Source organism: Gossypium hirsutum, chromosome D07 (genome assembly GCF_007990345.1).
Source record: "Gossypium hirsutum isolate 1008001.06 chromosome D07, Gossypium_hirsutum_v2.1, whole genome shotgun sequence".
Classification (NCBI taxonomy): Eukaryota; Viridiplantae; Streptophyta; class Magnoliopsida; order Malvales; family Malvaceae; genus Gossypium; species Gossypium hirsutum.
This window is the reverse complement of record NC_053443.1, coordinates 3,523,963-3,549,539: the sequence shown is the minus strand read 5'-3', so window position 1 is coordinate 3,549,539 and position 25,577 is coordinate 3,523,963. Positions and strand designations below refer to the sequence as shown.

At 31.4% G+C, this 25,577-nt stretch overlaps 3 protein-coding genes across 7 annotated transcripts; all 3 read right to left on the bottom strand.

Moving 5' to 3' along the window:
* Nucleotides 1-3,104: 3,104 nt before the first annotated feature.
* LOC107953766 (uncharacterized vacuolar membrane protein YML018C) lies at nucleotides 3,105-7,009 on the bottom strand. The gene is made up of 8 exons (XM_016889164.2): nucleotides 6,625-7,009; nucleotides 5,322-5,711; nucleotides 4,890-5,101; nucleotides 4,111-4,181; nucleotides 3,917-4,018; nucleotides 3,656-3,773; nucleotides 3,423-3,558; nucleotides 3,105-3,324 (listed from the first exon to the last, which is right to left on the bottom strand). The coding sequence occupies exons 1-8, from the start codon at nucleotides 6,703-6,705 to the stop codon at nucleotides 3,262-3,264; spliced, it is 1,173 nt and encodes a 390-aa protein (XP_016744653.2). The 5' UTR covers nucleotides 6,706-7,009; the 3' UTR covers nucleotides 3,105-3,261.
* Nucleotides 7,010-14,896: 7,887 nt separating this feature from the next.
* On the bottom strand, nucleotides 14,897-17,809 carry LOC121203010 (ACT domain-containing protein ACR2). 5 transcript variants are annotated; one of them, XM_041097087.1, is made up of 8 exons: nucleotides 17,589-17,809; nucleotides 17,401-17,491; nucleotides 17,271-17,322; nucleotides 17,096-17,210; nucleotides 16,946-17,013; nucleotides 15,798-16,484; nucleotides 15,610-15,714; nucleotides 14,897-15,456 (listed from the first exon to the last, which is right to left on the bottom strand). In XM_041097087.1, exons 2-8 carry the CDS (start codon nucleotides 17,430-17,432, stop codon nucleotides 15,085-15,087), a joined length of 1,431 nt encoding a protein of 476 aa, XP_040953021.1. In that variant the 5' UTR covers nucleotides 17,433-17,491; nucleotides 17,589-17,809; the 3' UTR covers nucleotides 14,897-15,084. The 5 variants fall into 5 exon arrangements, with proteins under 5 accessions (XP_040953021.1, XP_040953018.1, XP_040953020.1 ...); XM_041097084.1 differs by having other exon boundaries at nucleotides 17,423-17,491; XM_041097086.1 differs by having other exon boundaries at nucleotides 16,967-17,013; nucleotides 17,423-17,491.
* A 4,734-nt stretch (nucleotides 17,810-22,543) lies between these two features.
* LOC107953767 (vesicle-associated membrane protein 711) lies at nucleotides 22,544-25,077 on the bottom strand. Its single transcript, XM_016889165.2, has 4 exons — nucleotides 24,630-25,077; nucleotides 23,634-23,824; nucleotides 23,137-23,300; nucleotides 22,544-22,995 (listed from the first exon to the last, which is right to left on the bottom strand). Exons 1-4 carry the CDS (start codon nucleotides 24,844-24,846, stop codon nucleotides 22,905-22,907), a joined length of 663 nt encoding a protein of 220 aa, XP_016744654.2. The 5' UTR covers nucleotides 24,847-25,077; the 3' UTR covers nucleotides 22,544-22,904.
* Nucleotides 25,078-25,577: the final 500 nt, after the last annotated feature.

The following is a 25,577-nucleotide window of genomic DNA, read 5'->3' as shown; positions in this document are numbered from 1 at the left end:
GACGATTCACTACTATTCTTGGAAGCTAACCCCATGAATTGCAAGCGAATAAAAGTAATTTTGTAGGAATATTGCTCTACTTCGGGTCAGAGGATAAACTTTGAGAAGTCTTCGATGGTTTTTAGGGCCAATTCCCTTGCTTGCTTACAACAACAAATTTCTAGTATAATGCATATTTCACTTGATTAGTAATCCAGGAGTTTACTTGGGTGTGCCTGCCTTACGGGGAAACTCTAAAACTAATGCCATGGGGTATATGAGAGATAGAGTAATAAGTAAGCTCAATGAGTGGATGAAGATGACACTTTCACCAAGGGGAAAAGAGATCTTAATTACGGTTGTTGCTATGGCGATACCTAAATATACAATGTCCTAATTTAAGTTTCCAAAGAAGTTGTGTGTTCAAATGAACTTTGCTATGGCTCATTTTTGGTGTGGACAAAAAGAGAATGGGAAATAGAATTCATAAGAGGTCATGGCATAAGCTTACTGAAGGGAAAAATCAAGGTGGCCTCGGTTTTCAAGACTTGGAATTGTTCAATTTGGTGCTTCCATCGAAACAGTGCTGAAGATTATTGCAGGGGCCTAATTCTCTTTGGGTAAGGACTCTCAAGAGTTTATATTTCCCAAGTGATAATTTCCTTGATTCTAAGATGGGATATCGAGCCCCTTGGGTGTGGAGCAGTTTGTTGGAAGGCAAAGAATTTTTGCAGAAGACTTTGTTGTGGCAAAGTTTGGAACGAAGAGAGTGTACGTATTTGGGAAGATAGATGGTTAGTGGATTGCAAGGAAAGAAGGTCGTTAATCCCTGAACCTATTGCTTCTTCCATGCCTATGAGAGTGGTGGAACTAATGAACAAAGGGGAAGGAAGCTGGGACCTTTCTAGTATTGAAAGCTGGTTGACTGAGGAGGTTAAAAAGGCCATTCTTGGAGTTCCACTTTATAATTTTGATGAAAGAGATAAATTGGTCTGGCCATATACACAGTTAACTTAGGTTACTAGGAGCTAAAAAAGGGGAAGATGAATATCGTAGGTCTGAGACTCTCTTCTTCTCATGTTGTTGATGGGAGAGTCTGGAGGGTGATTTGGAGTCTAAAGGTTCCAAGTAAAATTAAAATCTTTCTACGGAAAATAAGTGAAAATGCTCTGCCAACCTTTGTGAATCTCTTCGGAAGAAAGTGTTGTCAAAGCCCAATTTGTAGAATTTGTCATAATGAAGATGAGACTGTCGAGCATTTAATTCTGGGTTGTGAATGGGTTTGGGGAGTTTGGTTTGTTGCCGGAAATGAATTGAGAATAGTCAAGGAGGAAATAATTTCTATTGATAGCTTGTGGCTATTGTGTAGCATATTGGTGAGAATGATTCATTGCTGATTAAAATTGTGTTTTCATGTTGGATTATTTGGAAAGCTAGATTTGAGGTACTTTTGGAGGAAAAGGCTTTAGATATTGCCACTACTGTTGGAGGAATTGAATTTGTTTCTAAAGAATATTTGGATTCACAGGAACCTCTCCCTAGGGACACTAGCAAAGATCTTGACTCATCCGATATGATTTGGAAAAAGCCCCCAGAGAGCTGGATCAAGATCAATTGTGATGGTGCATTTGATCATAAGACCAAAAAGTGTTGGGATTGGTGTCATTTGTAGAAATGGGGAGGGCAAAGGACTTGCTGGTATTGGAGAAAAAGTATTTGTTGACTCACCAGAATTGCTAGAAGCTATTGCAGTTTGCAAAGGGGCAGAGTTGGCTGTGTAAAAGAAATGCGAGAGAGTGATTTTAGAGACTGACTCTAAAGTTGTTGTCACTGATGCTAAAAAAACAAGAGTATAATCGTAGATGAAAGTTGAGGCCCATCTTGAGTAAGTTGGAAAACTCAATCGGTATTCTGTCAATCAAACGAGGAGCTAATCAAGCAGCAGACTGGGTTGCTACCCATGCCAAACAGGAGATGCTTTGTGAAGGTTGGATTCAACAACCACTAACTTCTCTGCTTTGTGAAGGGTTGGTTTCTTCTTTTATGAGCTGCCGTTTACAAACTGTGTAGATGTTACACATTATAGCAATACAGATACAGGTGTTCGTCTTTTGGAAAAAGAAAAAGAAAAAGTTCAAACTTACGTTTTTGTTGCAATAACATCAATATTAACTGAATTAATAGTAAAATGTTCTATTTTTAATCTTTAATAATAGGACCACGTGATTAAAATTAGAATAAAAAATGCAGATAAGATACCAACCTCACAGTTTCAACTTAATTTTTGGGATGCCAACATTATTAGCAAAATATTTTAACCATTAAATAATTAATAAAATATATTAAACTAAATAAGTTGTTAAATATTTTTATCACTTTATGTAGATTAGGTTTCGCCATCACCTGCACGTGAATATAGGTTTATTATTATTTCAAACTATTTTTTTTTAACTTTTTATATTTTAGATATATATTTTAATTTAAACTTAAATGAAAATACTTTATTAATTAAAAAGTAAATTCCAATCTATTATCTAATTAGAATGAGATGTTATAATTTTTTTCAATTTTATAAGGGTGAATTTTTAAAATTTTTTATTCCACACGTGTTTTATTTTTTAAATATTTATTTTTAATATTTTACTATATCTTTATAAAATACTTGTCAATTACTAACCTTGTTTTAAATAAATAAATAGTAAATATTTTTCTTTTTAACAATGCATAAAAAGCTTTAAATAAATAAATCATTCAAATTAACCATCATAATAATATTATTTATTTTATAAAAACAATAATCTTTAAATTATTTCCTTTATTTTATAAAAAACAACTATGTTTAATTAATTTATGACATCTAACTTAATATAAAATTTTAATGATTTTTTATCATTTCTCAACATGACATCAATCCGGATAGAGCAGATAAATCAATTCGTCTAAAGAAAACTGTAGAATGCCATTTCGAATCTACCACATGAAGGGAGAAAACACATCTTTTCATTAAAGAGAAAGTATCTTGCACTTAAGGCTCAATAAGAAAACAAATCCCAAAATAAAAGAAAAAAAATTGAGACTATTTTTTTTTTCAAAAGCAAGAAAAAAGAAAGATATCATTTACAAGATTGAGCACAGGATAAGATTACTTTCATCAATTTCGCAAACAAACCATAGTTCAGTAAAGTTTATACAACAAATGGAGGAGACAGTGAGCTCCTTACAAAGAATGAAGATGTGTGCTAATTAAGCTATATGGTTTTGATGATTTGATTTCCCCAAATGCTACAATCCCAACTTTCTCGACATCCAATCTGAAAGATTTGCTATTACAAATCCAGCAAACACCTGCATTTCACCATCATAAAAATACAGTAAAAAGATAGCAACAGAGTTTTCTTACAAAAATCTAATATAGCGACATTGTCTTCATCAGTGGAATTTACCTGAGCTGAGCCAAGAATGTAAATTGCCGAGTAATGACGGCCGTGAATGAGCATATCAGCCACCATTGCAAGAGGGATGGTAAGTGACATGCCTAATGTGGCTACTAGAGGAGTCGTCCACACAACACATAAGGCCCTAGAGAAGAGACGAATTCGAACAAAGATTAAGAATGTGTCAATCAAGAAAACCGTGACAGTTTGGAGCTGGAAGCAATTGGGAAAAGGGTGCATACCAAAAATAGTCAGAGAGGACACTTCCAACAAAGCCGTTTGCGAGGACTACTTCATCCAATTTAGCAGAGTGTGGAATTGTAAATTTGGGTTCAATTCCCAAGGCTGTCAAAGGCCAAACTGAACCAGTATTTATAGGAATGATTAGTATGATGATTAAACCTCGGGAAAGCAGGATACACTCTTGAGTTGAAAGTCTACTGATTTTTACAATAATTTAGAAACCGACAATGACATAGATTACCAAATCAAACAACTCTTACCAAGCCACCATAGTGCTACAAGTGTAAAGAGTCCGATGTATCCAAACAATTTTTGAACATCAACCCTTTCTCCTTCCTCGCCTGCAAACTTCTTAAGCAGAACTGCAACATATTGGAGAAATGGAAGAGAATATCACAATTTGCCTTTAGAATGGATAATAGTGAATGAATTAAAATAAGATACTCAGCCAGACCTGTAAATAACCCATATGACATGGCTGATAGAAGGCCAAAAAGATCGCCAACAAGAGAGCGTTTCCCATTGCTAAACACAAACATTAACTGTCAATGTTAAAAACATACATCACAAAGAGCAAGCTAATAAATAAAAAATCCCTAAGCACTAATAGCATATCCAATGAAACATATAACAACCGAACTGAACACTCAAACTACATGCATGATACTGCTACAGTTATAGCCAAATGGAAGTACCATTAATTACAATATCAAAATGCTTTTAGTCAAAGTAATTTACTTTCATCTGACTTTTTGGCCAAGTGAAAGAGATCTTCTACAGGATGAAACTTAATTATCACTTTTCATTTGATAATAACAAAAGCCCTGCAGTTCATCAAAGCAAGCAAGAAAATTTTCAATTATAGAAGAAAGCCATCCCAATCACTAAAAAGCATTTCTTTACCACAATCGAGAATACTGTTGCAGAAAGATGTAATGATTAACTAAACTGCTTTAAAAGAAACTAAACTGCTTTAAAAGAAACCAAAGCTACACTTGCAAAAAGAACTTCCGAGGCTGTGTATAATCCACTCACTCTCTTCTTCAAAATATAGTGGCTTTGGCAGCAGTACCAACTATAAACCATATGTGCATAAGCATATAGCATGTATATCACGTATACATGAATGGATATTTATGATAAATGGCATAGAGTTCTAGCAAGACAGCATAGTCCTGAATAACAAGCACCAAGGTTATACATGCTAAGAAATTAAAGATGCGAGGAACTTACGCAGAACCTATAGAATCGTCAGCAGCCCAAGTTTTTCCTAGAGTGGTCATGACAACACCAGCCATGCTGACAAATACAGCAACCACCTTTGCAACATTTAATGAATCTTGACCCAGAAAAGCACCAATAAAAAGTGTAAAAAGTCCTGCAGTAGAGGACAGCACTGTTGTACTTGCAACACTTGTACGTGCAAGAGCAGCATTTGATAAATACTGCAACAACCAAACACCATTATCAATAACTCTTTTAGTTCCTTTCTTCATATGATTCATATCCAAAATTACTGCAGAATCTTTCCCGGTACAACTCTGGAGAATCCTTTGCTTAATTTCCAAAGGTACAGCGCCAAACTTAACTTGAGGCCAAACTTTAACCAAAAAAAAACGCGAAAAAGAAAAGACGGATACAAAAAAATTGCTTTGCAATTATTACCTCTGTTACAAACCAGATAGGAGCAATATAAAATCCAATGGTAGCAATCTCCCTTGTAGTAAGCTGTTTGTCCTGTTTCAGAAACTGCACTTCATCTTTTTGTTTAGAAACCAACGGCTTACCCTCTATGTGAGGTGAAAAATCTGCATCACTGTCCTTCCTAACCAAAGTCCCTTGAAGTTCCATTTCATATATTTTGTGCCTTAAAGGAGAATTGAGTTCGTTGGAAGTCTCATCTGTGCTTTCTATATCTTTAACAGTTTTAGAAGAACGACGTCTTAGCAAGTTACATACCCAATCCTTTATAAAGGCTATTGGAAGGTAAATTACCATAAGAGAAGCTCCAAGATATGTAACCGCAAATGGCTGCTTATAGTCAGCAAAGATATCCTGTATGCAAGATATCAGTTAGTCTGAATTGACTTAGCTTTGAAACTGCGCAATGCATTCTAGAAACATGATAATATGCAAGAATTTGGAGTTCGAAAAAGAACACAAAGCCCCAAAAATGTTCTAATCAACAACCATATAAAGCCCTCAAAATTGCATTTAGATATTATAAATGCATGGATTTTTCATTTTGATAGCTAAATAGAACAGAATTTTTACAGGTTTCAATCATTCATTGGCATTAAGTAATAATTGCATCTATGAGCTTGGAATAGCTGACATCGTGAAATACCATTAAATGCTATTCTTTCCTGAAAAGCAATTAAGAAACGTATTCCACCATTTAAAAATTAAATAAATAAACAGAGAGCCAATCAACAATGAATTATGCAAACATATGACTAAGGCGAATTAGAAATGAAATAAAACCCAACTAATTAATTAACAACCAATATGAAAACATACGATGGGTTAATGAAATTAAATCGAAATACTATAACCAAAATTAATCAATACAAACACAACCGGTACGAAATTCGAAATATATTCGAAACTAGACCAAATAAATTCTTACAGGAGGCAAAAATAATGAGACTTAAACTAGAACAGAATACGAATAGAAACCATAGATGATTCCCACATGATGGGACTTGAAACTGGAGGCTCAAGCGCCCAGGCCGGCAAAACAGCCAAGCCTCATTGGCATAAGGAAAGAACTTTTAAACGTTGAATTGTACATGAAATGTTAATAATTGCAGCAACCTAATCCAAACCAATTCATAAAGAGAAGATGAACTAATTGATCAAGGACGCGCACAAATGCATAGTTATGGATAATTCAATTAAAATTAACAACTGAAATTCGGAGAAACTTATTTTTTTTTTTTGAAAAACAGAAGAAAAGAAAACTAACCTGGGTTACTTCTGCAGAAGTTACCCAAATAACAACAACGGTACCTATCAAGAACAAGCCAGCCTTATATCTCAAACCCATTACAGATCAGAGAAAGACCCAGATTCAGAAAAAAAAAAAAAGAGAACACAGGGATTTCAAAGATCTAACAGCTACAGCTAGATCTTTAAGCAAATTTTGGGGTTTTTGATCCGCCACCGACAAAGTAAATGTAAGATCCAAGATGGCGCAGGCTTCAATATTGAATCTTTATGGAAAAGGAGATAGAATTGTAGGAGGCGGCAGGTATGGAGTAGCCAAAAGAGGAGGGAAGACTCTTGCGAATACTAACCAAAAACAAAAAGTCCTATTAACTAAAACAAGAGAGAGAGAAGGATTAAATTGTAAACCAATTTCTCCTTTGCGTCAATTTAACTTTTCTTTTTTTGTTTTGTTCGTGGGTCAAAATGACACGACTCATATGATAATTATTTAAAAATAAAAGGTCTTATTCTAAATTTAGTCCCTTTATATTTAATTTATGACCGATGTAATCTACAAAAATTAAGGATAATCAGTTAATTGGTAAACACATTTTAAAGATACAAATGAATATGTTACTTAGTTAGGCCAATTTTAGATTCGAATAAATTAAAGTATAAAGATTAGTTTGTTATAGGTAAAAGTATCATTGAGATCTTTGCTTAAGAGTTAGATTGTAATTTACTCTTTTTACTAAAAAATAAGTAAATTACTCTTGTAAGATTAAATAGTAAATTGGTCTTTCTATTACAAATTTCATACATATTTACTGTTAAAAATTGAGTTCTTGTATATTAGCATGAGCTACATGTGACACATCACTGTTTGATTATTCTATCAACCATGCCAGCTTTTAATAACAGAAATTGATAATTTTTTTAACAAAAAGAATCAATTTGCTCATTGATCTAATGTGCATGAATTAATCTACTCGTTTTTAATAGAGGGACAAAATGCAATCTCACGCTTAGTACAAGAACCTCCATAACACCCTTACAAAGTTATGAAATTTAGAAATATGCTAAAATAAAAATATTAATTTAAAATTTTTGTTTTATTTACAGTTTAGAAAGAATCCAGCCAGCTAATTAGAATTTCCTAATCAAATAATTTCCCAAATATAACTTTCCCTAATCTACTGTCCATAAAAATATAGTACACACGAATCGGATATAAATCAAAAAATTTAAACATTAATCTTATTATAAGTTGTTATTTTTTATATAATGCTAAAAATTATTTATAGTCTTTCTCTATCTATTAAATAAGAAGTAACGCGCTTTAACATACGTGAACCTATATCTTTCTACATTAATAATAATATGTATATCAATTAAACTAAAACTCAATCGACTGAATTTAAAAAAAAGTTAAAAGCTGGTGAATTAAATATTTTTTATTGGATAAATTATTTTATTGCCTTTAATTTCTTTTCAGTTAAGAGGTTTATTTTATGTTAGATATGGCCAAAAAAGAACTCCTTTTCAGTTAGACGTTTAATTTATTTGAATGTCTTGTCTTCAATTAATTTCAGTTTGATGCTTTTCTGTTTCTTTGTCACCGCTTCAATTCTGAAATTAATGGAATCATAATCATATTTATTTAGTGATTAATAACGTCATCTCCCAAATTAAATTCGGAATGAATTTTTTGGTGTTTATTCAACATCATCCACTGTTTCCAAAATACACGAAGTTTTTTCTTTTGAGGTCAAGAGTCAAACCCTGCTCTCTGCAGGTCAGCCATAAATTCACCTAAACTTTGCAATTAAATCTAAAATGTTCTAGAAAGGTTCAATTTTGCAATTAAATTTTGCTCCCGCAATACGATACAAATTGTACAAGTGGAATCTATATAAAAGTTTACTTTCTCTATTTGATATTGGATTAGAATATGATTTTACAAACCTCTAAATAGACGTAGTTTATATTCCTCTTGTATCATTCGAATTTAAAATAGTGAATTTTCTTCTCTTCTACCGTAATTTTTTCCTAAAATGATTTCCGCGTAAAATTTTATGTGTTCTATTTTCTTTGCAATACATTATATCAATGACGTTCTATTTTTATATTTACTTCATCAAAATTCATCTTTTTACTGCCTATAAATGTTGGTGGTAAGACACGTTCTCAAGAGAAATACAAGTTAAAAGTTTAAAAACTATATTATTGAGAGAAATAATATGGATCATTTTACTTAACTCTCGCAATTATTTTTAATTGTTTTGTTGTTGTTGTTGTTGTTGTTGTTAGGAGCCAAACGGCTTTGAGGATTTGTACCAACCAGCTAAGCTAAAAATAATAATAATATGAAAATTCCGAAACTTTCATGTTAACTAATGGAGATGACGGAAAGTATTAGGTTGAGTAATAACTTCGTGCCGTTTGAAGAATAAAAATATCAATATTAATAAAACAAAACACAAATTGAAGAATACAAGGATGATTTACAAAAGTTTACCTTCTAGAAAACAAAATTGATTCACATTTACATCATTTTCCTAGCCACAAATCATTTTAATTAGACAAGTTTTTCAAAGTTGGATTCAATTGGTCACGTCAATTTTGCTCGATCGATTTATTTAGTTCAATTAATTAAATTATAAAAACTGTATAAAAATAAAAGATAGGAAAAAAATTATTTAACCGAATTTTTTAGCTTGATTCGGTTGGCCTATATTATTCGACTAATTCTTGATACAACCAATTCGATTTGAAAACAATGAAACAAGTGGTGAAATTTAGTACATTGGCTTGGTTTTTGTTTAAAATTAGTATATAAACTGGAACTACTATTTTTAAAAAATATTTTCATGTTTGAGAAAAAAATATTATTTTAAAAAATTGATGCTTTTTTTTTCCATCATATTAAATAAGAAAATCGATCACATATTTTTATGAGTTTTAACTCAATTGGCACGATATTGTTATTAGTGCAGGAGGGCATAAATTCAAACGCGTTGAAGCGCATTATCTTTCTATTTAAAGGTTGGGGAGGGACTATTAATAATTCTAAGTATTGTATATATATAAAAAAGAAGATATGATAAAATTAATGTTGAAAAATAATTAAAATGAAATGTATTTATTGATATTAATCCTTAGTATAAGGCATATTCTAGAGAGTTGTTTATTTCATTTGATTTATTAGAGTATTTTATGGAACTACATTTCAGTCATGCTCTTTTGGAGTAAGATACTAAAATAAAACTAAACTATGCCTAACATGAGATTGTTGTTTAAGCATTATGGAAAGTGTGACCCTCCTTTCTCCAAATTTATGTCTCCTTGTTCTCTTTTTGTGATACTTCATTAGGATTTATTATGGTAGATAATATGCATGAAAAATTAATTTATTTAATAAAAAATGTTGCAAGTCCTTATACTTCTCATGTATTTGGAATCAGTCACTTTAATTATATTTTTAAGAATTTAGTCTTTCCACTTTTCAGATTTAAAAATACAGGTTCAATCATTAACTTTGTTAAATTCGATAGTGTGGTATTTTAAAATAAGAAAAATACTCACTTGGAAGTGGGGTGAAGTCAGAATTTTTTTCTTGGGAGGGACAAAAATTAAATTATAATTTTTTATGAGAACTAAGATGCAATTTTATCACTATTTCTATAAGGACTAAATCCTAATTTTATCATTATTGGGGTCAAAATGTAATTTTACTATATATTAACTTATAACTTTATAAATTTCAAAGGGTTTGAAGGGTAATTTTTCCATTTTAGGGGGATGAGTCCCTACTAGTCCATCGATGTCACCCCTACCTAGTAGCCATATAACAAAAAAAAAACGTTGTAATTAGGGGTAAAGCCAAAAAAAATTTGGGAGGACGGAATTAAGTTATATATTTTTACGATAGTAAAAATGCAACATTACTATTTTTAATAGATTATATATTTATAATTTTTTAAAAGATTAAATCAAATTTTATAAATTATAAAGGAACTTAAAAAGAAATGTCCCATTTTAGAGAGGGTGGGGATGCTGCCAACTCCCTAGCATTATCCCTGATTAAATTTAAATTTAATAAAATACTTTTAATGATGTTAATCATTAAACTTAAAATTTTAATTTAAAAAAATAGAGGGAGTAAATTCTAATATAATTTAATTATGTAATGCTATTTTTTATAGGGCGTAATGGGATGGTATTTAAAAATTGTTAATTGCTTAACTTCATGGTTGGTATATTACATCAAAGGCCACTCAGCTGGAATGTGGTTACCAAATGGCAATGCATAATATGGTAGGCGGCTATTAACTTTTCCACTTACAAGTTGCAATTATTTTATTTATTCTTTTATACGAAATTGCAAAAGAGTTCTCTCTAGTATTCCTATTTCATGGGATCAATATAGGGTACGTGTATTAAACATTTTCAAACTATAGATTGAATTTTAAATTAGTCTTTAAATTTTTAAATATTTTAATTGAACCCTCAATTTAAAGCCGCATTCGAATCACATCCTCCTATCAATTTAGTCGTAAGCTTTGGTGCTAATTGCTAATGTGGATCTAACGTGTTTAAAAATCATTTTATTTATGTGTTTGAAAAGGAGACCACGTCAAATCCGTATTCGCATATAACACTAAATTTTACAACTAGCCTGATGAAAGGACTTAATTGGAACGATAATTTAGTTTGGAGGTTGAATTGGAAAGTTTTGAAGTTAAGGAGTCATTTTGAAATTTGACTCATTGTATAGGAATGCTTGATACAATTAATCATATACAATATGATAACCTGTCCCATCTTTATTATGTATTAAATTGGTGAAAGTACCCGTTAAGCTCCTCTATTCTAACGATTAAATCAAATTAGTCCACATAATATTAAATGCATCAGTTCAGTTCCCATACTATTAAAAATAATTAAATAAAATCATATTTTAATAGAGTTGATAATTATTGTTTAAAATATGACATAAAAAATATTTTTTTCATTTATAATTCAACTCTATACAAAAGATTTTATTTGCAAAAACTATAAAAGCTTTCAAAATATTACCTCTATTAAATAGTAAATGCCATTTTTTAAACAGAAAATATTATCTCTCTTAAAATTTGGTCTTGTTTAATTTTTTTTATGATGTAGAGACTAAATTAATCAATTTAATAGTAAAAGGACTAAATTAGTACAATCCCTATAATAGATGACTTGTCGGGTATTTTCACCATATTAAATTTGATGGTTTTTGGCTAAAGTTTTTAAAAAAATCATGCCAATCACGCTACTAGATTAATGGCAAAGCTTATGTAGCTTTCAAATTAATTGATATGAAATTTAGGGTTGGATTCTTTGTAAATCTAATTCCCCTCCTCCATTATAATGTAATCATTTACTTGTTTATACTATTTTTAAATATGGTTTTGAGTTAATGTAATAAGTGATTTAATTTAGGGGCGTTATTAATCGAATTAAACTAACGTTAACTGAATTAATTAAATTATATAATCGTTTAACCGTTAATTAAACCGAAATTTTTTCAAAAAAAATAATCTAATCAAAATATTTTGGTTAATTCTATTAGTTAACCGAATTAGCTGAAATTTGTTTATATTTTTGTTAAAACAAGTATAAAAAATGTCAAACAAATACATTTAAATTAACCAAAATATATGTTTTTGACTTGAAAGTTAACCAAATTAATCGAAATTTTATGTCTTGAAATACTACAAGTCTTGAAATTAATACATAATTAACACATAATATTAATTATTAAGTTCGGTTAATTACCTAATTTTGAACCAAATTAATTGATAACCAAAATTCCAAAAAATAATTAATCAACCTCCGATTGAACTAAATTCAATCACCAACCGATTAACCGAATTAGATCGTTTGGACCAATTAATTCGATCTTAATTGAAATTTGAACACTCCTAAATTAACCACCAACTTTATTGGAAATTTAACACATGAATAGCTTTTTTAAAAAAAAATAAGTAATTCAATTTATTTTAAAAATAAAATAAAAATTCACTTGCACGAAAATTTAATTAACAATTTAATTTTTTATTTTTATTACTTTATCAATAATTAATATTTAAAAAAATCATTGCTTAAATATTTAAAATTTTAATATATACTTAAAAATTCACATAGAAAAATTGTTCTTGGCACGTATAATGGATCACATAAAGCTCATAAAAAAGACAACATACCTTGAAATAATTCTTTGATTTTGCTTTTGTTGATGGTTCATCTATCATGATTTAACAATTAGGTGAAGTATATTATAGACCTATCTAATCCCTTTCAAAACCAAAGATCATACGCTAATTATTTTTATAATATTTGTATATTCGTCTTATATTAATATTGTTTTATCGTATTTAAATTTTTAAAATTGGTTAATATATAATTTGATATCTGAATTTAGTTTTAATGTTCAATTTGGTATTCAAATCAAATGATATTATGTGGCCTTATGAATATTTGACATGTATTAGACATTAAAGCTAAACTTAAGTATTTAAATGGGACAAAGAAAAACTTAAATAATATCAAATTAAAAATATTTTGGTATCAAATTGAACAATAAAACTAATTTTGTACCAAATTAAATATCAAGATTAAATTTAAATACAAAATAATATATTAACCCTTTTAAAAATATTTAATATTTTTGGAAGATGTCAAACTAGCATCATATATTGGTTTGCTTGCCAGACATTTTAGTTCAAAGTTGTCTGCTGAATGTGTAACATTCGATCCTAAAAATGGGTCATGAATATAATATATATTTTTTTCTTCATTGCTTTTCTTGTTTAATAAATTTTCATTTTTGAAAGTAGCTGTTTTGTACAAATTTTTAATATTGCTTATGTATGTAGTATTGTTTTTATAAATGATTTTGTCACCATTTTTTCCAGTTTAGTGGATGCTCAGTTTTTTTGTCAATTCTATTATCGTTTTGGACCATTCAAGTTGATTTTTTTATTATGATACGTACTTGCAATCAATTCAAATATATCGTACTTGAGTTGGGACAAAATCGATTGTTAATGTATCTTAATATTCTATTAATGTTGAAGTTGAAGCTTTTATATTGGTAATGGAATTTGCCTTCATTATCGATGACAGATGCTTATTTTTTTTTTCACTTTCGCAAATTATTTGATCCCATTCATTAAATGAATGAATGATGTTTTCTTTAAAAAAAAAAAACTCTTTGATACGGTGAAAACTGAATTTTGTGGGCTAGTCCGAGGTTGTGTTATGTTGCTGTTCTTGGGCTTTTCAAAGAAGCTTGTTGGCTTGCGTCTTGTTTCCTTTTGGGACATTCAATCTAGCTCATTTTTCATCTGCAGGTGTTCACTTCCAGATCCAAATGGACAATGGGTTACTAGATTTAACAGAAACTTGAGAGTCTGTACGATTAGTCAAGTTGATGGCATGCTATGATAAATTCAGGGCTCCTTTATTGTATTTATTTTTTTGATCTTAAATTGTAGTATTGTTATAATATTTAATATTATTGTCTTTACCGTTTTTACACTAATCACAAATAAACATACCACCCACTCAAAAGGACCCTCAATCTAAATTAGTAAAGGAGATATAAAAATGTTGTAGTAGAATATGATAATAGCGCTGTTGTCCAACATGATGGTAGGGAAGAGGAGGCTTCCAATTTATCCACCCATGAGTTTAGGGAATAAGCTCTTAAAAGATTGTATGGGATTACTTATATGTTTTAGAGTGTTGTGAGCTTTTTGTTAAAAAGATGTTTTCGGTCATTCTTGACATCGATATTGATATCAAGTAAATTAGTCTCTCTAAAAAAATCAGAATAATTTAATCCTTATCAATTTTAAAAGTGAACAAAGGACAATTATTCATTGATTTAATGTTTTCCATCAATTGTATCTAATTTTGATTGGTATAATAACAAACGTATCTCTCAAAGTTTACATATTTTGTCAAATTAGTATTGAGTTAATAAATTTAGCCCGCAAAATTTGTGTAAACGTCGATACAAAATTTGTTGAATCTTTTAGAATCAAGACCAAATTGACAATATAATAAACATCGAGGGCTAAATTTGTTATTATATTAATCAAAATTATGTGCAATTAATTGAAGACATTTAACACAGTGATTAATTGTCTTTAGTTGTTTACTTTAAAAACTGGCATGAATAAAATTGCTTCGATTTTTTTTTAGGGGGACAAATTTACTCGATATCAAAATTGAGAGTAACTGAAAAGACTTTTTACCGAATTTTTTTTAACAAAAAAAATAAAAGTTTATTTTTATACACAGCATTACATATGTTATATGTACAAATTTGAATCCTTAGCTTTATATATTTACAATATTCCTAGGAGCGATTTCTATGGTTATTCACAAACGAACCCTGTTTTTTTTTTACAATCTCACTCCCTCCATCCAAGTGATTTTATTTAATTAATGAACATCACTAATTGGTAGGGATAAAATTATGAGAAAAGCGTTGGATTTGAGACTTAAGAACGTCTCCAAGAGAGAAGAATCCCGGCAACCTTTGCGGCGGCGAGCTTGACAGGCACCCACCTTGCTGACTGCTGCTGCCACCACCATCGTTCTTCACTTCAAAGTCTATAACGTCGTCCATCTCTTTCTTCACCGACTCCACCACATCTGTGTCGACTTCATTCCCCAAAATGTCTTTCAAGTAGAAAGCATTCACTGCCTTTTCTCCTTGAGTTTTCACATCTGCTCTTACTACACTCAGGCCGTTTTCCCTTAGAACCCGAGTTATGTCAGACAATAACCCGACCCGATTCTCTGCACTCAGCTCTAGTCGAACCCCCTGATTATGATTCATTTGTCATCAGAGAAAATAATAAAATAAATGCATAATTACTTATTTGGTCCCCAAACTTTATAAAAAAAATCATTTTAAAGTTGGAGGTAGATTATACCAAAAATAAATTAACACCGAGTGAAGATTGTAGCATTATACCTCGCAAACTCGTCGCTCAATAGCTGCTTCCAAGCATTTTATAACCTTCTCTTTCTCACTTTCAGAACTCAAAGCGTATCCGTCTACATGTCTTATGAAGTATTCCTTTATTTCATAACAAATGGTAATGCAAATAAGAGAGTTTAAAAGAAATGAAGCAAAAGTTGAAGAGAAAACTATTAGTATACCTGCAAGGATCTGCCATCGCGGGAACTGATTGATGCATGGAAAATCACGTATTGCATATCAGTAAGCGTACACACTGTATCAAACATGAGTCTGGGTCTATCTTTACATTCAATGCTGACGATGGAGTACCATTTTTCGTGACAGTTCTCAATTGATACAACCATTTTTCTTCCTTCTTCATCACCGTCTGATCTTGATGATGGTGGTGGTGTCATCGCCTCAAATTCCGGCCTATGGAAATCACCTGCTGATAGCATAAGTTGGTGTAACCTGCGTTCCACATCGGTCATATTGGTCCCTTCACTAAACTCAGCTGTCTTCACTTCTTGTGGGCTGGCTATTTCCGACTCACTTTGGGTAGGTGTAGTTGTTGCTCGTAGTACAGTGGTGAGGTGGCCCTCGATGGTGGCAAGGCGGTGGGGATCGTCGATCGGGGTGTCGGTGGATTGATCGGAAATGTAGGCCACGCAAGCCAAACGAGCATTGTGGCTCCATGCATGTGCCTCCACAATGTTACAGTGGAGATCAGCTAAGGCTGCTGATATCTCCGAAAATAGACCCGGTCGATCGGTTCCTTTCATTTCTATAGCGGTGTGCTCGCTCAGTTGATCGGAGTTATTGAATACGTCATTGCGATAGGCCATGGCCTTCACCGTGTTTTCAATCTCTCTAACTGTACCTATGGCCTGTGTCATTAAAATTTTACGTGAAAACCCTCTTTAGGTAGCATAGCCTATATATTTCAAATTAGTCCTAAACTTCAAAATGTTATAATTAAATTTTTAAAATATTATTATTTTATTAATAATGTTCCACCAAACTAGTTGTTAGTTTGGGTGTACATATTATAAGGACAACTTAAATGTAACATTAAAAAAAAATTGGTGTCTACACACATATTTAAAATTTAATCCACGTATTTTAAATCTGGTCATTGTAAGATTCGAGTTAGCATTTAATTACCAAACTGTTGACTAGGCTGACGGGAAGTACCTCATTCATACAATAATGATATTCGAGGTCAATTAGAATATTTTGATGTTTGGAACCAAATTAAAATCTCAGTTATAGTTTAGGGACGTTTGTTGGAATTAATCCTATGAAATAATTAATAAAAATGCCGGCATCGAACTCCTTCCATATTCACCTGCAGGATATAGTTAATTACATTTTGATCTCTGATTTTGTCGCCGTGCTCATCTTTAACATGAAAGACTGCAAATAAAAGACACTAAAATAAGCCCCCAATATATTGTATAAATGGATTAAATCAGTGAGAGGATTAATATATGTATACCATCCATGAACCATCCAGCGTCAGAGGAAATGTAGCTTTTTAAGATGGTAAGATTAATATTTGTCAACACCTGCACCACTTCCAGGAGGATCCCTTGCTTGTTCACGCTATCTACCTGCACATACCATCCATGATCAAAATACATACATACATACATGCATGCATGTATGCTTACCTTTATCACCGTGCATTCCTCCATGCTGTCATTGTCAATGCAAACTCTACATCTGAAAGGCAGCCAAGGTATAAATCTATATAGGTTCATAAGAAGGCCACGAGTCAAACAATAGTGTAAAAGTGGTTACATTAAAGGCATAGATTGCTTACGGGGGACCATATATTCTCTCTGGGAGATTATCAAATTCAGGATCGAAGTAAGGCCAACAAACCATCATGCTGCAAATTTATCAAAAAAATAAACAACTAAAAACAACATTGGACATAAACAAACAAACAAACAAACAAACATGTAAGAAAAGCAAGAACAACTTACAGTACAAATGTAGTTTATAAATGACAGTGGAAAAAGGAAAAAAAAAACCAAGCTGATAAACCAACCCAGTAATGGCGCAGATGGTCAGAGAAGAGGAATCGAAGGTGATTTCTTTCAGTCTTTTTTTTTTGTCTTGTCTCTTTCTCTTTGAAGAAGAACACCACGAGAAGAGAGAAAAGACAGCCTCGGTGTTCCAAATAGGAGGAGAAATAGGGGTTGGGTTTTTACTATTATGAGGGTGGTGATTGGCTTATGGTATTAGTAGCTTAGGTTAAATAGAAACAACGTGGAAACCTTAAAACCGAGTGGAGGAGATTGGTTTGAATGAATGCTTTGTGGAAAAGGGTGTGTCTGAGAAGGGACACGTACGAAAGTCAAATGCATTTGGTGGTTTTCTTGCAAGGTCTTATTCTCCCATATATCTCTGCCTTCCTACTTCCTAGGCTTTTGAATGATGGAACTCCATCTTATGGGAATCTCATTGAGGGAATGTTAGAATTTAATACGCTTAATTCACGATTTAGCTTTTAAGTGTATATATATATATTATAGTTAATATATTTGTAGTTAATTTTAACTAATGAAAAAGCCTCATGTAATATATTTTGAGTAATAAAGAAAAAGTAACGTAGTAATTAGATTTATTTAAAATAAAAATATTAAATTTAAATAAAAATAGAAAATTGTAACATTAGATATTTAAATATTAAAAGAACTTTTAAATTTGATCCATCATCGATCATCCACGTGTTGCTATTAAAACACACCGAATGTCTTTTTTAAAATTTTTTAGTATTATATATATTATATTGATTAAAAATATAAAAAAATCATATATAATATATAAAAAAGTTGAAAAATGAATTTTTTTATAAAATTCTAAAATATATAATTTTAAATTTTAAAAAAATCAAAATAATATATAAAAATTGAATATTTTTATAAAAATTTTTAAAAATGTATTTATATTTTAAGTAATTGCAAAAAAAAAACTTGAAATTAAACTACCTTTTTAGAGCTTTATAATTATATAAAAAATATTTTTAGACCTTTTTATTTTCTATTTTTACAATTTTTTACTTGTTTTGTAATAATATTATTAGTTTCAACTAATTTCTTTTCAATTATTATATTTTTTGTAAATTTTATTTTTATAAATTATATGTTTTTTTTCTAGATTTTATAAATATTTTTATTAAGCTTTATATATTTATTTTTATTTTTTATATTTTTAAATGTGTATATACATTTAATAAAAGAAAATATTTATTTCTTCTTTTTTTTTTTACATAAAGACGTAAATTGACGCTTCCAAAAAATGGACTACAAAATATAATGGAAGCATACTTTAGGTACCAAATTGAGAAATTGAGTGTACTTTAAGTATCATATTGAGACAAAAAAATTTAGATATCAAAATGAAAAAACAAGTATAGTTTAGGGGCCAAACTGTGAATTAAGTCAATTTATTATTCATTGAATCATAAATGATATATGGGTTGATGTCAATTTTACATTTGAATTTTGAATAATTTTTGGTGAACTCGAAGCCTGGAGTAAGTAAGTTTCTTAACCCTTTAAAATAGAAAATTTATGTTCTAATCCCTTCAAAAGTTGTAAATTTATATTTTAATATATCGTAAAATTACATTTTAGCTTCTAAAATGATACAATTTTGATTTAATTATATGAATCTTGACCCCCTTAACTTCATTTTTAATGATATGCCATAATATAATTTTATGAGTGACCGTGTGTGGAATTATAGAAGATTATCGGTAAATCCAGAGGCGATTCTAGGGGGCTAGCATGGACCCCGACCCCCCTAAAATGAAATATTAGCATTTAGACTCTCTAATTTTTTTAAAAATTTTAAATTAATAAAGGTAAAATTACACTTTGGCCCTCAAAATTATAAAAATTCGATTTAACCCTTTAAAAATTATAAAGGTATAGACTATAAAAAATTAAAATTTCATTCGGCTCTCCCTAAAAAATTATTCTGGCTTCTCCCATGGGTAAATCAAATATAAATCTTTTAAATCTTTTATCTAATTTGAATTGGAACCCTCCTGCGGTTTTTGTCAAGCCATTAGCACTCTTAAGTCATTTTGCCTACGCCGAGATGGTATCAAACCTCCATCTTAGCACCAACAATGGTGTAGAGCATATTCGTAGATCGGAAGAAAATAGAATCAATAACACTTTATTACTCTCCAGAATGACATAGCAGCCTCGTACACAGGCACCTTAAGCATTAGGAGGAAGGGCTTAGTATTTTGCCACTCGCCGAGCCAAGATTAAATTTAATGGAGTGGGCCTAAATGGCTGGCTATTCAGGTGCCAACATTTCTTTGAATTTGGTCAAATTCCACCATGATCAAAGGTCAAGTTGGTGGTATTTAATTTGGATGGAGAAGTCCAAGTGTAGTCGAAACTCACAGTGATATTTAGTCGGAAGACAATCCCACGATTGTTATCCCACTGAGTCGCCATCGTCTTATATATCAACCCCCAAGCTATAATCGGACCCTCAACTTCGAGATTCATTGGCATGATGTTTCAGAATATAGCCATGAAACGTTGAATTTGAATTTCCTGGGTAGTTCTCAATTCATCAATTATTTCTAAAGAAAAAGGTTGTAATTAGAAGAATCAAGGAGTCAGTGGGTTATGAAGTTCTCAAATCTATATAAATTGTTTATGCAACTAAAATTTTAAAATTCGATGACAGTTGCAATTGGAAGACCCAAACATCTTATATACAGAGGAAACATTTATTTAAAATTCTTAAATATATCAATTTGCACACCCTCACTGCTGTAAAGGTATCGTAAGATCATTCAAAGTTCGATTCGAAAATAATCTGGGAATGCATCCTTGAGTTGGTTGAAGCAAATTTAAGTATACCCGTTCTATTTTTAATGGGTAAGCTCTAAATCATATCAATTTTTCATCTCATATAAAAGAAATATGGAGGGAAAAGTAAAATACAATCCAACTATTATTTAAAGAGATTCAAAGAGTGAGATAAATCTGCTTAGTCAAGAATATGCTTCCGATATGGTTGTTGAAATGGAAATGCTTATTACATATTTCAGCCCTCATTCACTGTACAAGTCCAATATGTGACTGAAGATTAACATTTATTACAAAAATACTTTTCCTTCTGTCTTTGACATTGTTCATTTGAATGGCTCCCGTGTCCATTATTAAGTTGTAGAGCATTGCTTAAATTCAAGCTACGAAGCCCACCGCAAGTTAATGTTACAGATCAGTGCAAACCATTGCAAATTGCTGTATCAGAGGTTTTTCTTACGGCTCGTCATTGTTTCTGTTTGTGTTAAATCATGCAATGACTTCCAGAAAAGTTTGGGGAATTTGAAGGATCCGAAGAAAGTAAAAGAAAAAGAACAAAGTTGTCGAGCAACCTACATTTTAGATCGCTTAGTTTAGTATCAATTTTGAACCTTTAGTTTAATCAAATTACACTATTGAACATCTAGTATTAATAAATTCAGTCACTTTAGTTAATTCTCATGAAAAAATTGACTTAAAATAGGCAAGTGACCCAGAACTAATTTTGTTTAGAAACTAAGTCAGATCTGCATAATAAGTCCACTTTCACAAAATTAGACTAAATGTGTTTGTAATAAAAAAAATTAATGAAATTAAAAGAATATGAATTACATTAAGGTTGGTTTTCAGTACAAAGACTCCAAACGGTTCTGGTTTACTTAATAGGATGCATTTTCCACTGGAATGATCACTCCTATTCAGGATAACAACAGCTTGAGTCCATTTGAAGGAATTGTTAAATAAGTATGGTTTAGCACTTCGCATGAAACACCTGAGGGAAGCTGCAGTACATTTTGAACTGAAAACATGATGTACCTTCGAGGTGATTGTTCTTGATTAACATCAAAGAAATCCCATCACGATATATACTACCTCCAATGCCTCCAATGGTGTAAAGATTTCAAGCGCAGGCATGTCGACTGACGGACCAATGGCATTCATGTGTATAACCCAGTTTATTGTTAGGAACACTTGAAGCTTGTGGGTCTCAATGTACTCGCTTAAAATTTTATTGAATAAAAGTCCGATTGCATTATTCTTCTAGAAAAATGAGCTAAAATTCAAAAAGCAAACTAGTCATTTTGTTAAAATTTTCATCCATTTTTGTTATTACAAATTGGTTCATGAACGTTGGCATTAGATCCATGTTATTAGTAAAATGTCTTTGTCCGGTTATTCTGTCAATCACGCCAATTTTTAACAATACAAATAAATAAAAATTTTAATAAAAAGAATGAATTTGCACTTTGACCTAATATACAAAGACTAATTTACTCATTTTTTTAGTAGAAAGAACAAAATATAATCTAACTCATAGTATAAGAACCTCCATAACACTTTTGCCAAGGTCCTTATATACAAGGAAGAATGTTTGGTTTAGGGAAGCTCTTTTCAAACAAGTTATTTCTGTAAAGAAGGAGACAACCTTAATATATAACGGGTGAGGGTAAAGAATTATCTAGGAATCAAACCCAAAGCTGATGTCAACTAAAAACTTGAATTCAAATATTTTTGCCACTCCATTTAGTCAACGAGACAGCCTTTTTAGTTCAACTGATCATTGATTGCAGGTAAGCTTGAAGCTTTGAGACAGTCAAACTTTGAGAAACACCACATTTACCCCTTGGACAAGTAATTTCATAATTCATTTTCATAATTTGAAAAACCGCGGCTGCCCTTTCATGAGAAAGGATGTTTAAAGATCATGAAGAAAAATAAAAGGACATGTCAAAATTTAAATATCAAACTTGATGGATTTTTACAATCTACAGCTTTTTTGAGTAAGCTCCCATGATGTTTGTAATGCATGTAACCAAAGGGCATACCTTGATAACAAGCAGTTGAGTTCGCATAAACATTTGTAAACAACTTGCACATCAGTCTAATGCTGTTTGTATAACTAAAATAACTTTAAAAACGTACAAAATAGGAGTAGCAATGAAGAAAAATATAAACTTTTAACCCAAAAGTAAACACACACACACCATAAAGTTCGAGTAATCAAGCCATGTCTTCAAAAGAAAACCAAGCAATTTCGAATTCCTAAAAGAAACATGGTACACAGGAACAAGCATGACATTTCTAACTCTTCACATTGAATAAATAAACAATAAAATCAACTCAATTCAACTCAACATAAACATAAACATTATATATAACTAAAAACAAACAAATAAAACTATAAGCAAGAGGAAAGGGGGCAAGTACCGAAGGAGTTTGAATCTCAAGCTCTTGACCTCATTTTAGGCATGAAGGTAGTGTGATCCCATGGCAAACGAAAGCCAGCACAACATAAATAATTATTAGGAGGAGAATTATTAGAGCAACCCTGCAATGTGCAAAGCAAGTTAGTGAGAGATAAATTCATCTAATCCTAGTACCTCTTCTATTTCCAGGAGCAAATTTACAAAGAATGCTAACTGTTCATGTAGACATAAAAAAGTGAGGTTAAATGGTTCAGAAAGCATACGTAAGTTTGACGTTTCTCCACCATACTGTGTTTCTAAAACGGCGAGTTTGCTTTCGGAAGCGAAAGGTATTTCCTTGCATGTTGGCAGTTTTGTCAACCAGCAATTCTAACCGATCACCCCTCTCCAAAACTTTATCAATATTCTCTATCATTACGTTTCTCACCTATTTGAGTACAATAAACATTATGAGAGCATGGTCTCAAAAGAAAAAGAAAACAAAACACGTAAGTTGAATGCCCTTGATTGAAAAGGCAATAACTGCAGGTGACAATTAAATCTAAGGATCACCTTAAATGGTCTGTAATAGATCAAAAAGGAAAATTGATATTCCATGTGATGCAAACAACAATATAGTTAATCCTTGAAGTAGGTAAAAGTTCATCCTTGTGCATTCAAATGAACACCACTGTTCTCAGATTGAACACGAAAAAGAACCTTTTAATGAGAATCTAGAAATAAAAGAATTGATAACCAGTTCAAAGAATTTAAAACCTACCTGACTCATTTCACCTTTTAGTCGATTTATCCTGTCAGCATTAGGGTCACTCGAGTAGTATTCCATTTGTTGACTCAAAACCCTTGAAAATTCATCATTCATGCCATAAGGAAGGGCTGAAAAGACAGCTCGGCCATAAGTCCTCACAAATCTCTGATGAATGTCTTCAAGAAATGCAAAAGGAATGCGCCCTGCAAAAGATACAATAAACACATCCGCCATATTCAAACAATTTATTATCAGAAAAGTTTGGACCAAAGATTTCTTAGCAAGAAGAGAAAAAAAGGAAAAGCACTCGCAAACCATGTTTCTCTGACTTTTCATTTTCTTGACTTACTTGAACACTAGTTCCAAGGCATATCCAGACATGAGGGGATATGAGACTCCAAATACATAAAAAGAAAAGTAGAGAAAAATTGAATATATCTGTATCCGATACTCACAGCAGTTTAAGTAACTTAGCTTACAGACCAAAACAAATTCTAGCTAAAATTCTCCATATGATTAGTGGAAAATCATAAGACTGTTCTGAAGAACATAAATATTCTGCTTGCAACTCAGCAATAAACACCGGAAGGGATCCTTCAAAATCAGAAGATGAGCAACAATTGCTTGGAACATAGCATTACCCATTGCTATTATTGCTGAAAAGACATGATCAGGAGGAAAAATCCTTTTTTTTTTTTACCAATTTTCAACTTCTAGAAAAATTAGATTGCACTTTTGAACTTCAAATCAAACCCTAGATTGTCAACCAAGCATTAAACTTCACCTTTCTTCTAAATTACATAGTATTTATCTCCAATTTCCCTTTAATTCAGAACTTGAAACAAACAAATAGTACTTAGAAAAGTAATTGAAACTGAAACACAAGCGCATCGCATCAATCTAATATAGCTTCACTTTCAGTAGAAGAGAATGGAAACTAACTTTCACAATAATTTCCATTAGAAAAAAAGAAAAGAAAAAAAGAAGTGAGAGAGGTTATTGACATACTCCCGGCACTTTCGTCAGCCATACAAAGAACGGTGAGTCCATCGGTGCGTTTGACGTGGAAGATGTACCGATCTTGTGAATACGAAACGTGAGAGTCGTTTTCTCCAGGTAGTTTCTCTAGAATCTGCCTGGCAATCGCGCTAGCGTTCGTAGACGCCGCCGTAAACTCCGCCAGCACCACCGATCCACGCGCAACCAGCGCGTATAGTATCGCCATCTAAAAATTCAAAACCTCGACTGATATATCAAAAAGACAGCGGCTCTTTTCAAGCTAGCTGCTTTTCTCCTCCTACCTAAGAATGATCTTCCTTCCTCCCTTCCTTATTCTTATTATTTTTAATTGATTGATTTTGATAATGATTGAGCTGCTAGGAATTAGATAATCCTAAAAAAAAGCTTTCTTTTTCGTTGTCTTTCAAAGTTTGAATTAGCATGAGGTTGGTTGGGCGTTGCGTTTAACTGCGGTTACTGCGGTTAGTAAAAATAGCGGTAGCGGTGAGATTAGATACTGTAGTGATACTGTAGCGTGAGATAAAAAATAAGCTAAACGCACCGTACTGCACCCAATCGCTCATCCAAACCCACCCTTAATTAGCTGGCTGATAAAAGTTAGGTTTAAAATATACTTTTGTTTTGAATATATGATATTTAAATTTTTAATTTTAAATTAAAATTTAATTAATAATATATATTTAAAATTAACAAAAAACTAATTGGATTTTGGTTTTTAAAATAAAAAATTAAAATTTTAAAAATATATGTTTAAAGTGGGGTTGGGGTAAAAGTTTTAAATTGAATAATTGAAGCTGTAATTTTTGGCGGAAAAAAGAAAAGGTGAAAACGGAGACTGACTTGACTGATTCGGTTTTTCAACGAGAAGGAAATAACCCACGTTTGGCGCTTTATTATTTGTTTTCTTCGCCTGTCTTTCTTTTATTGTCCTTTCTA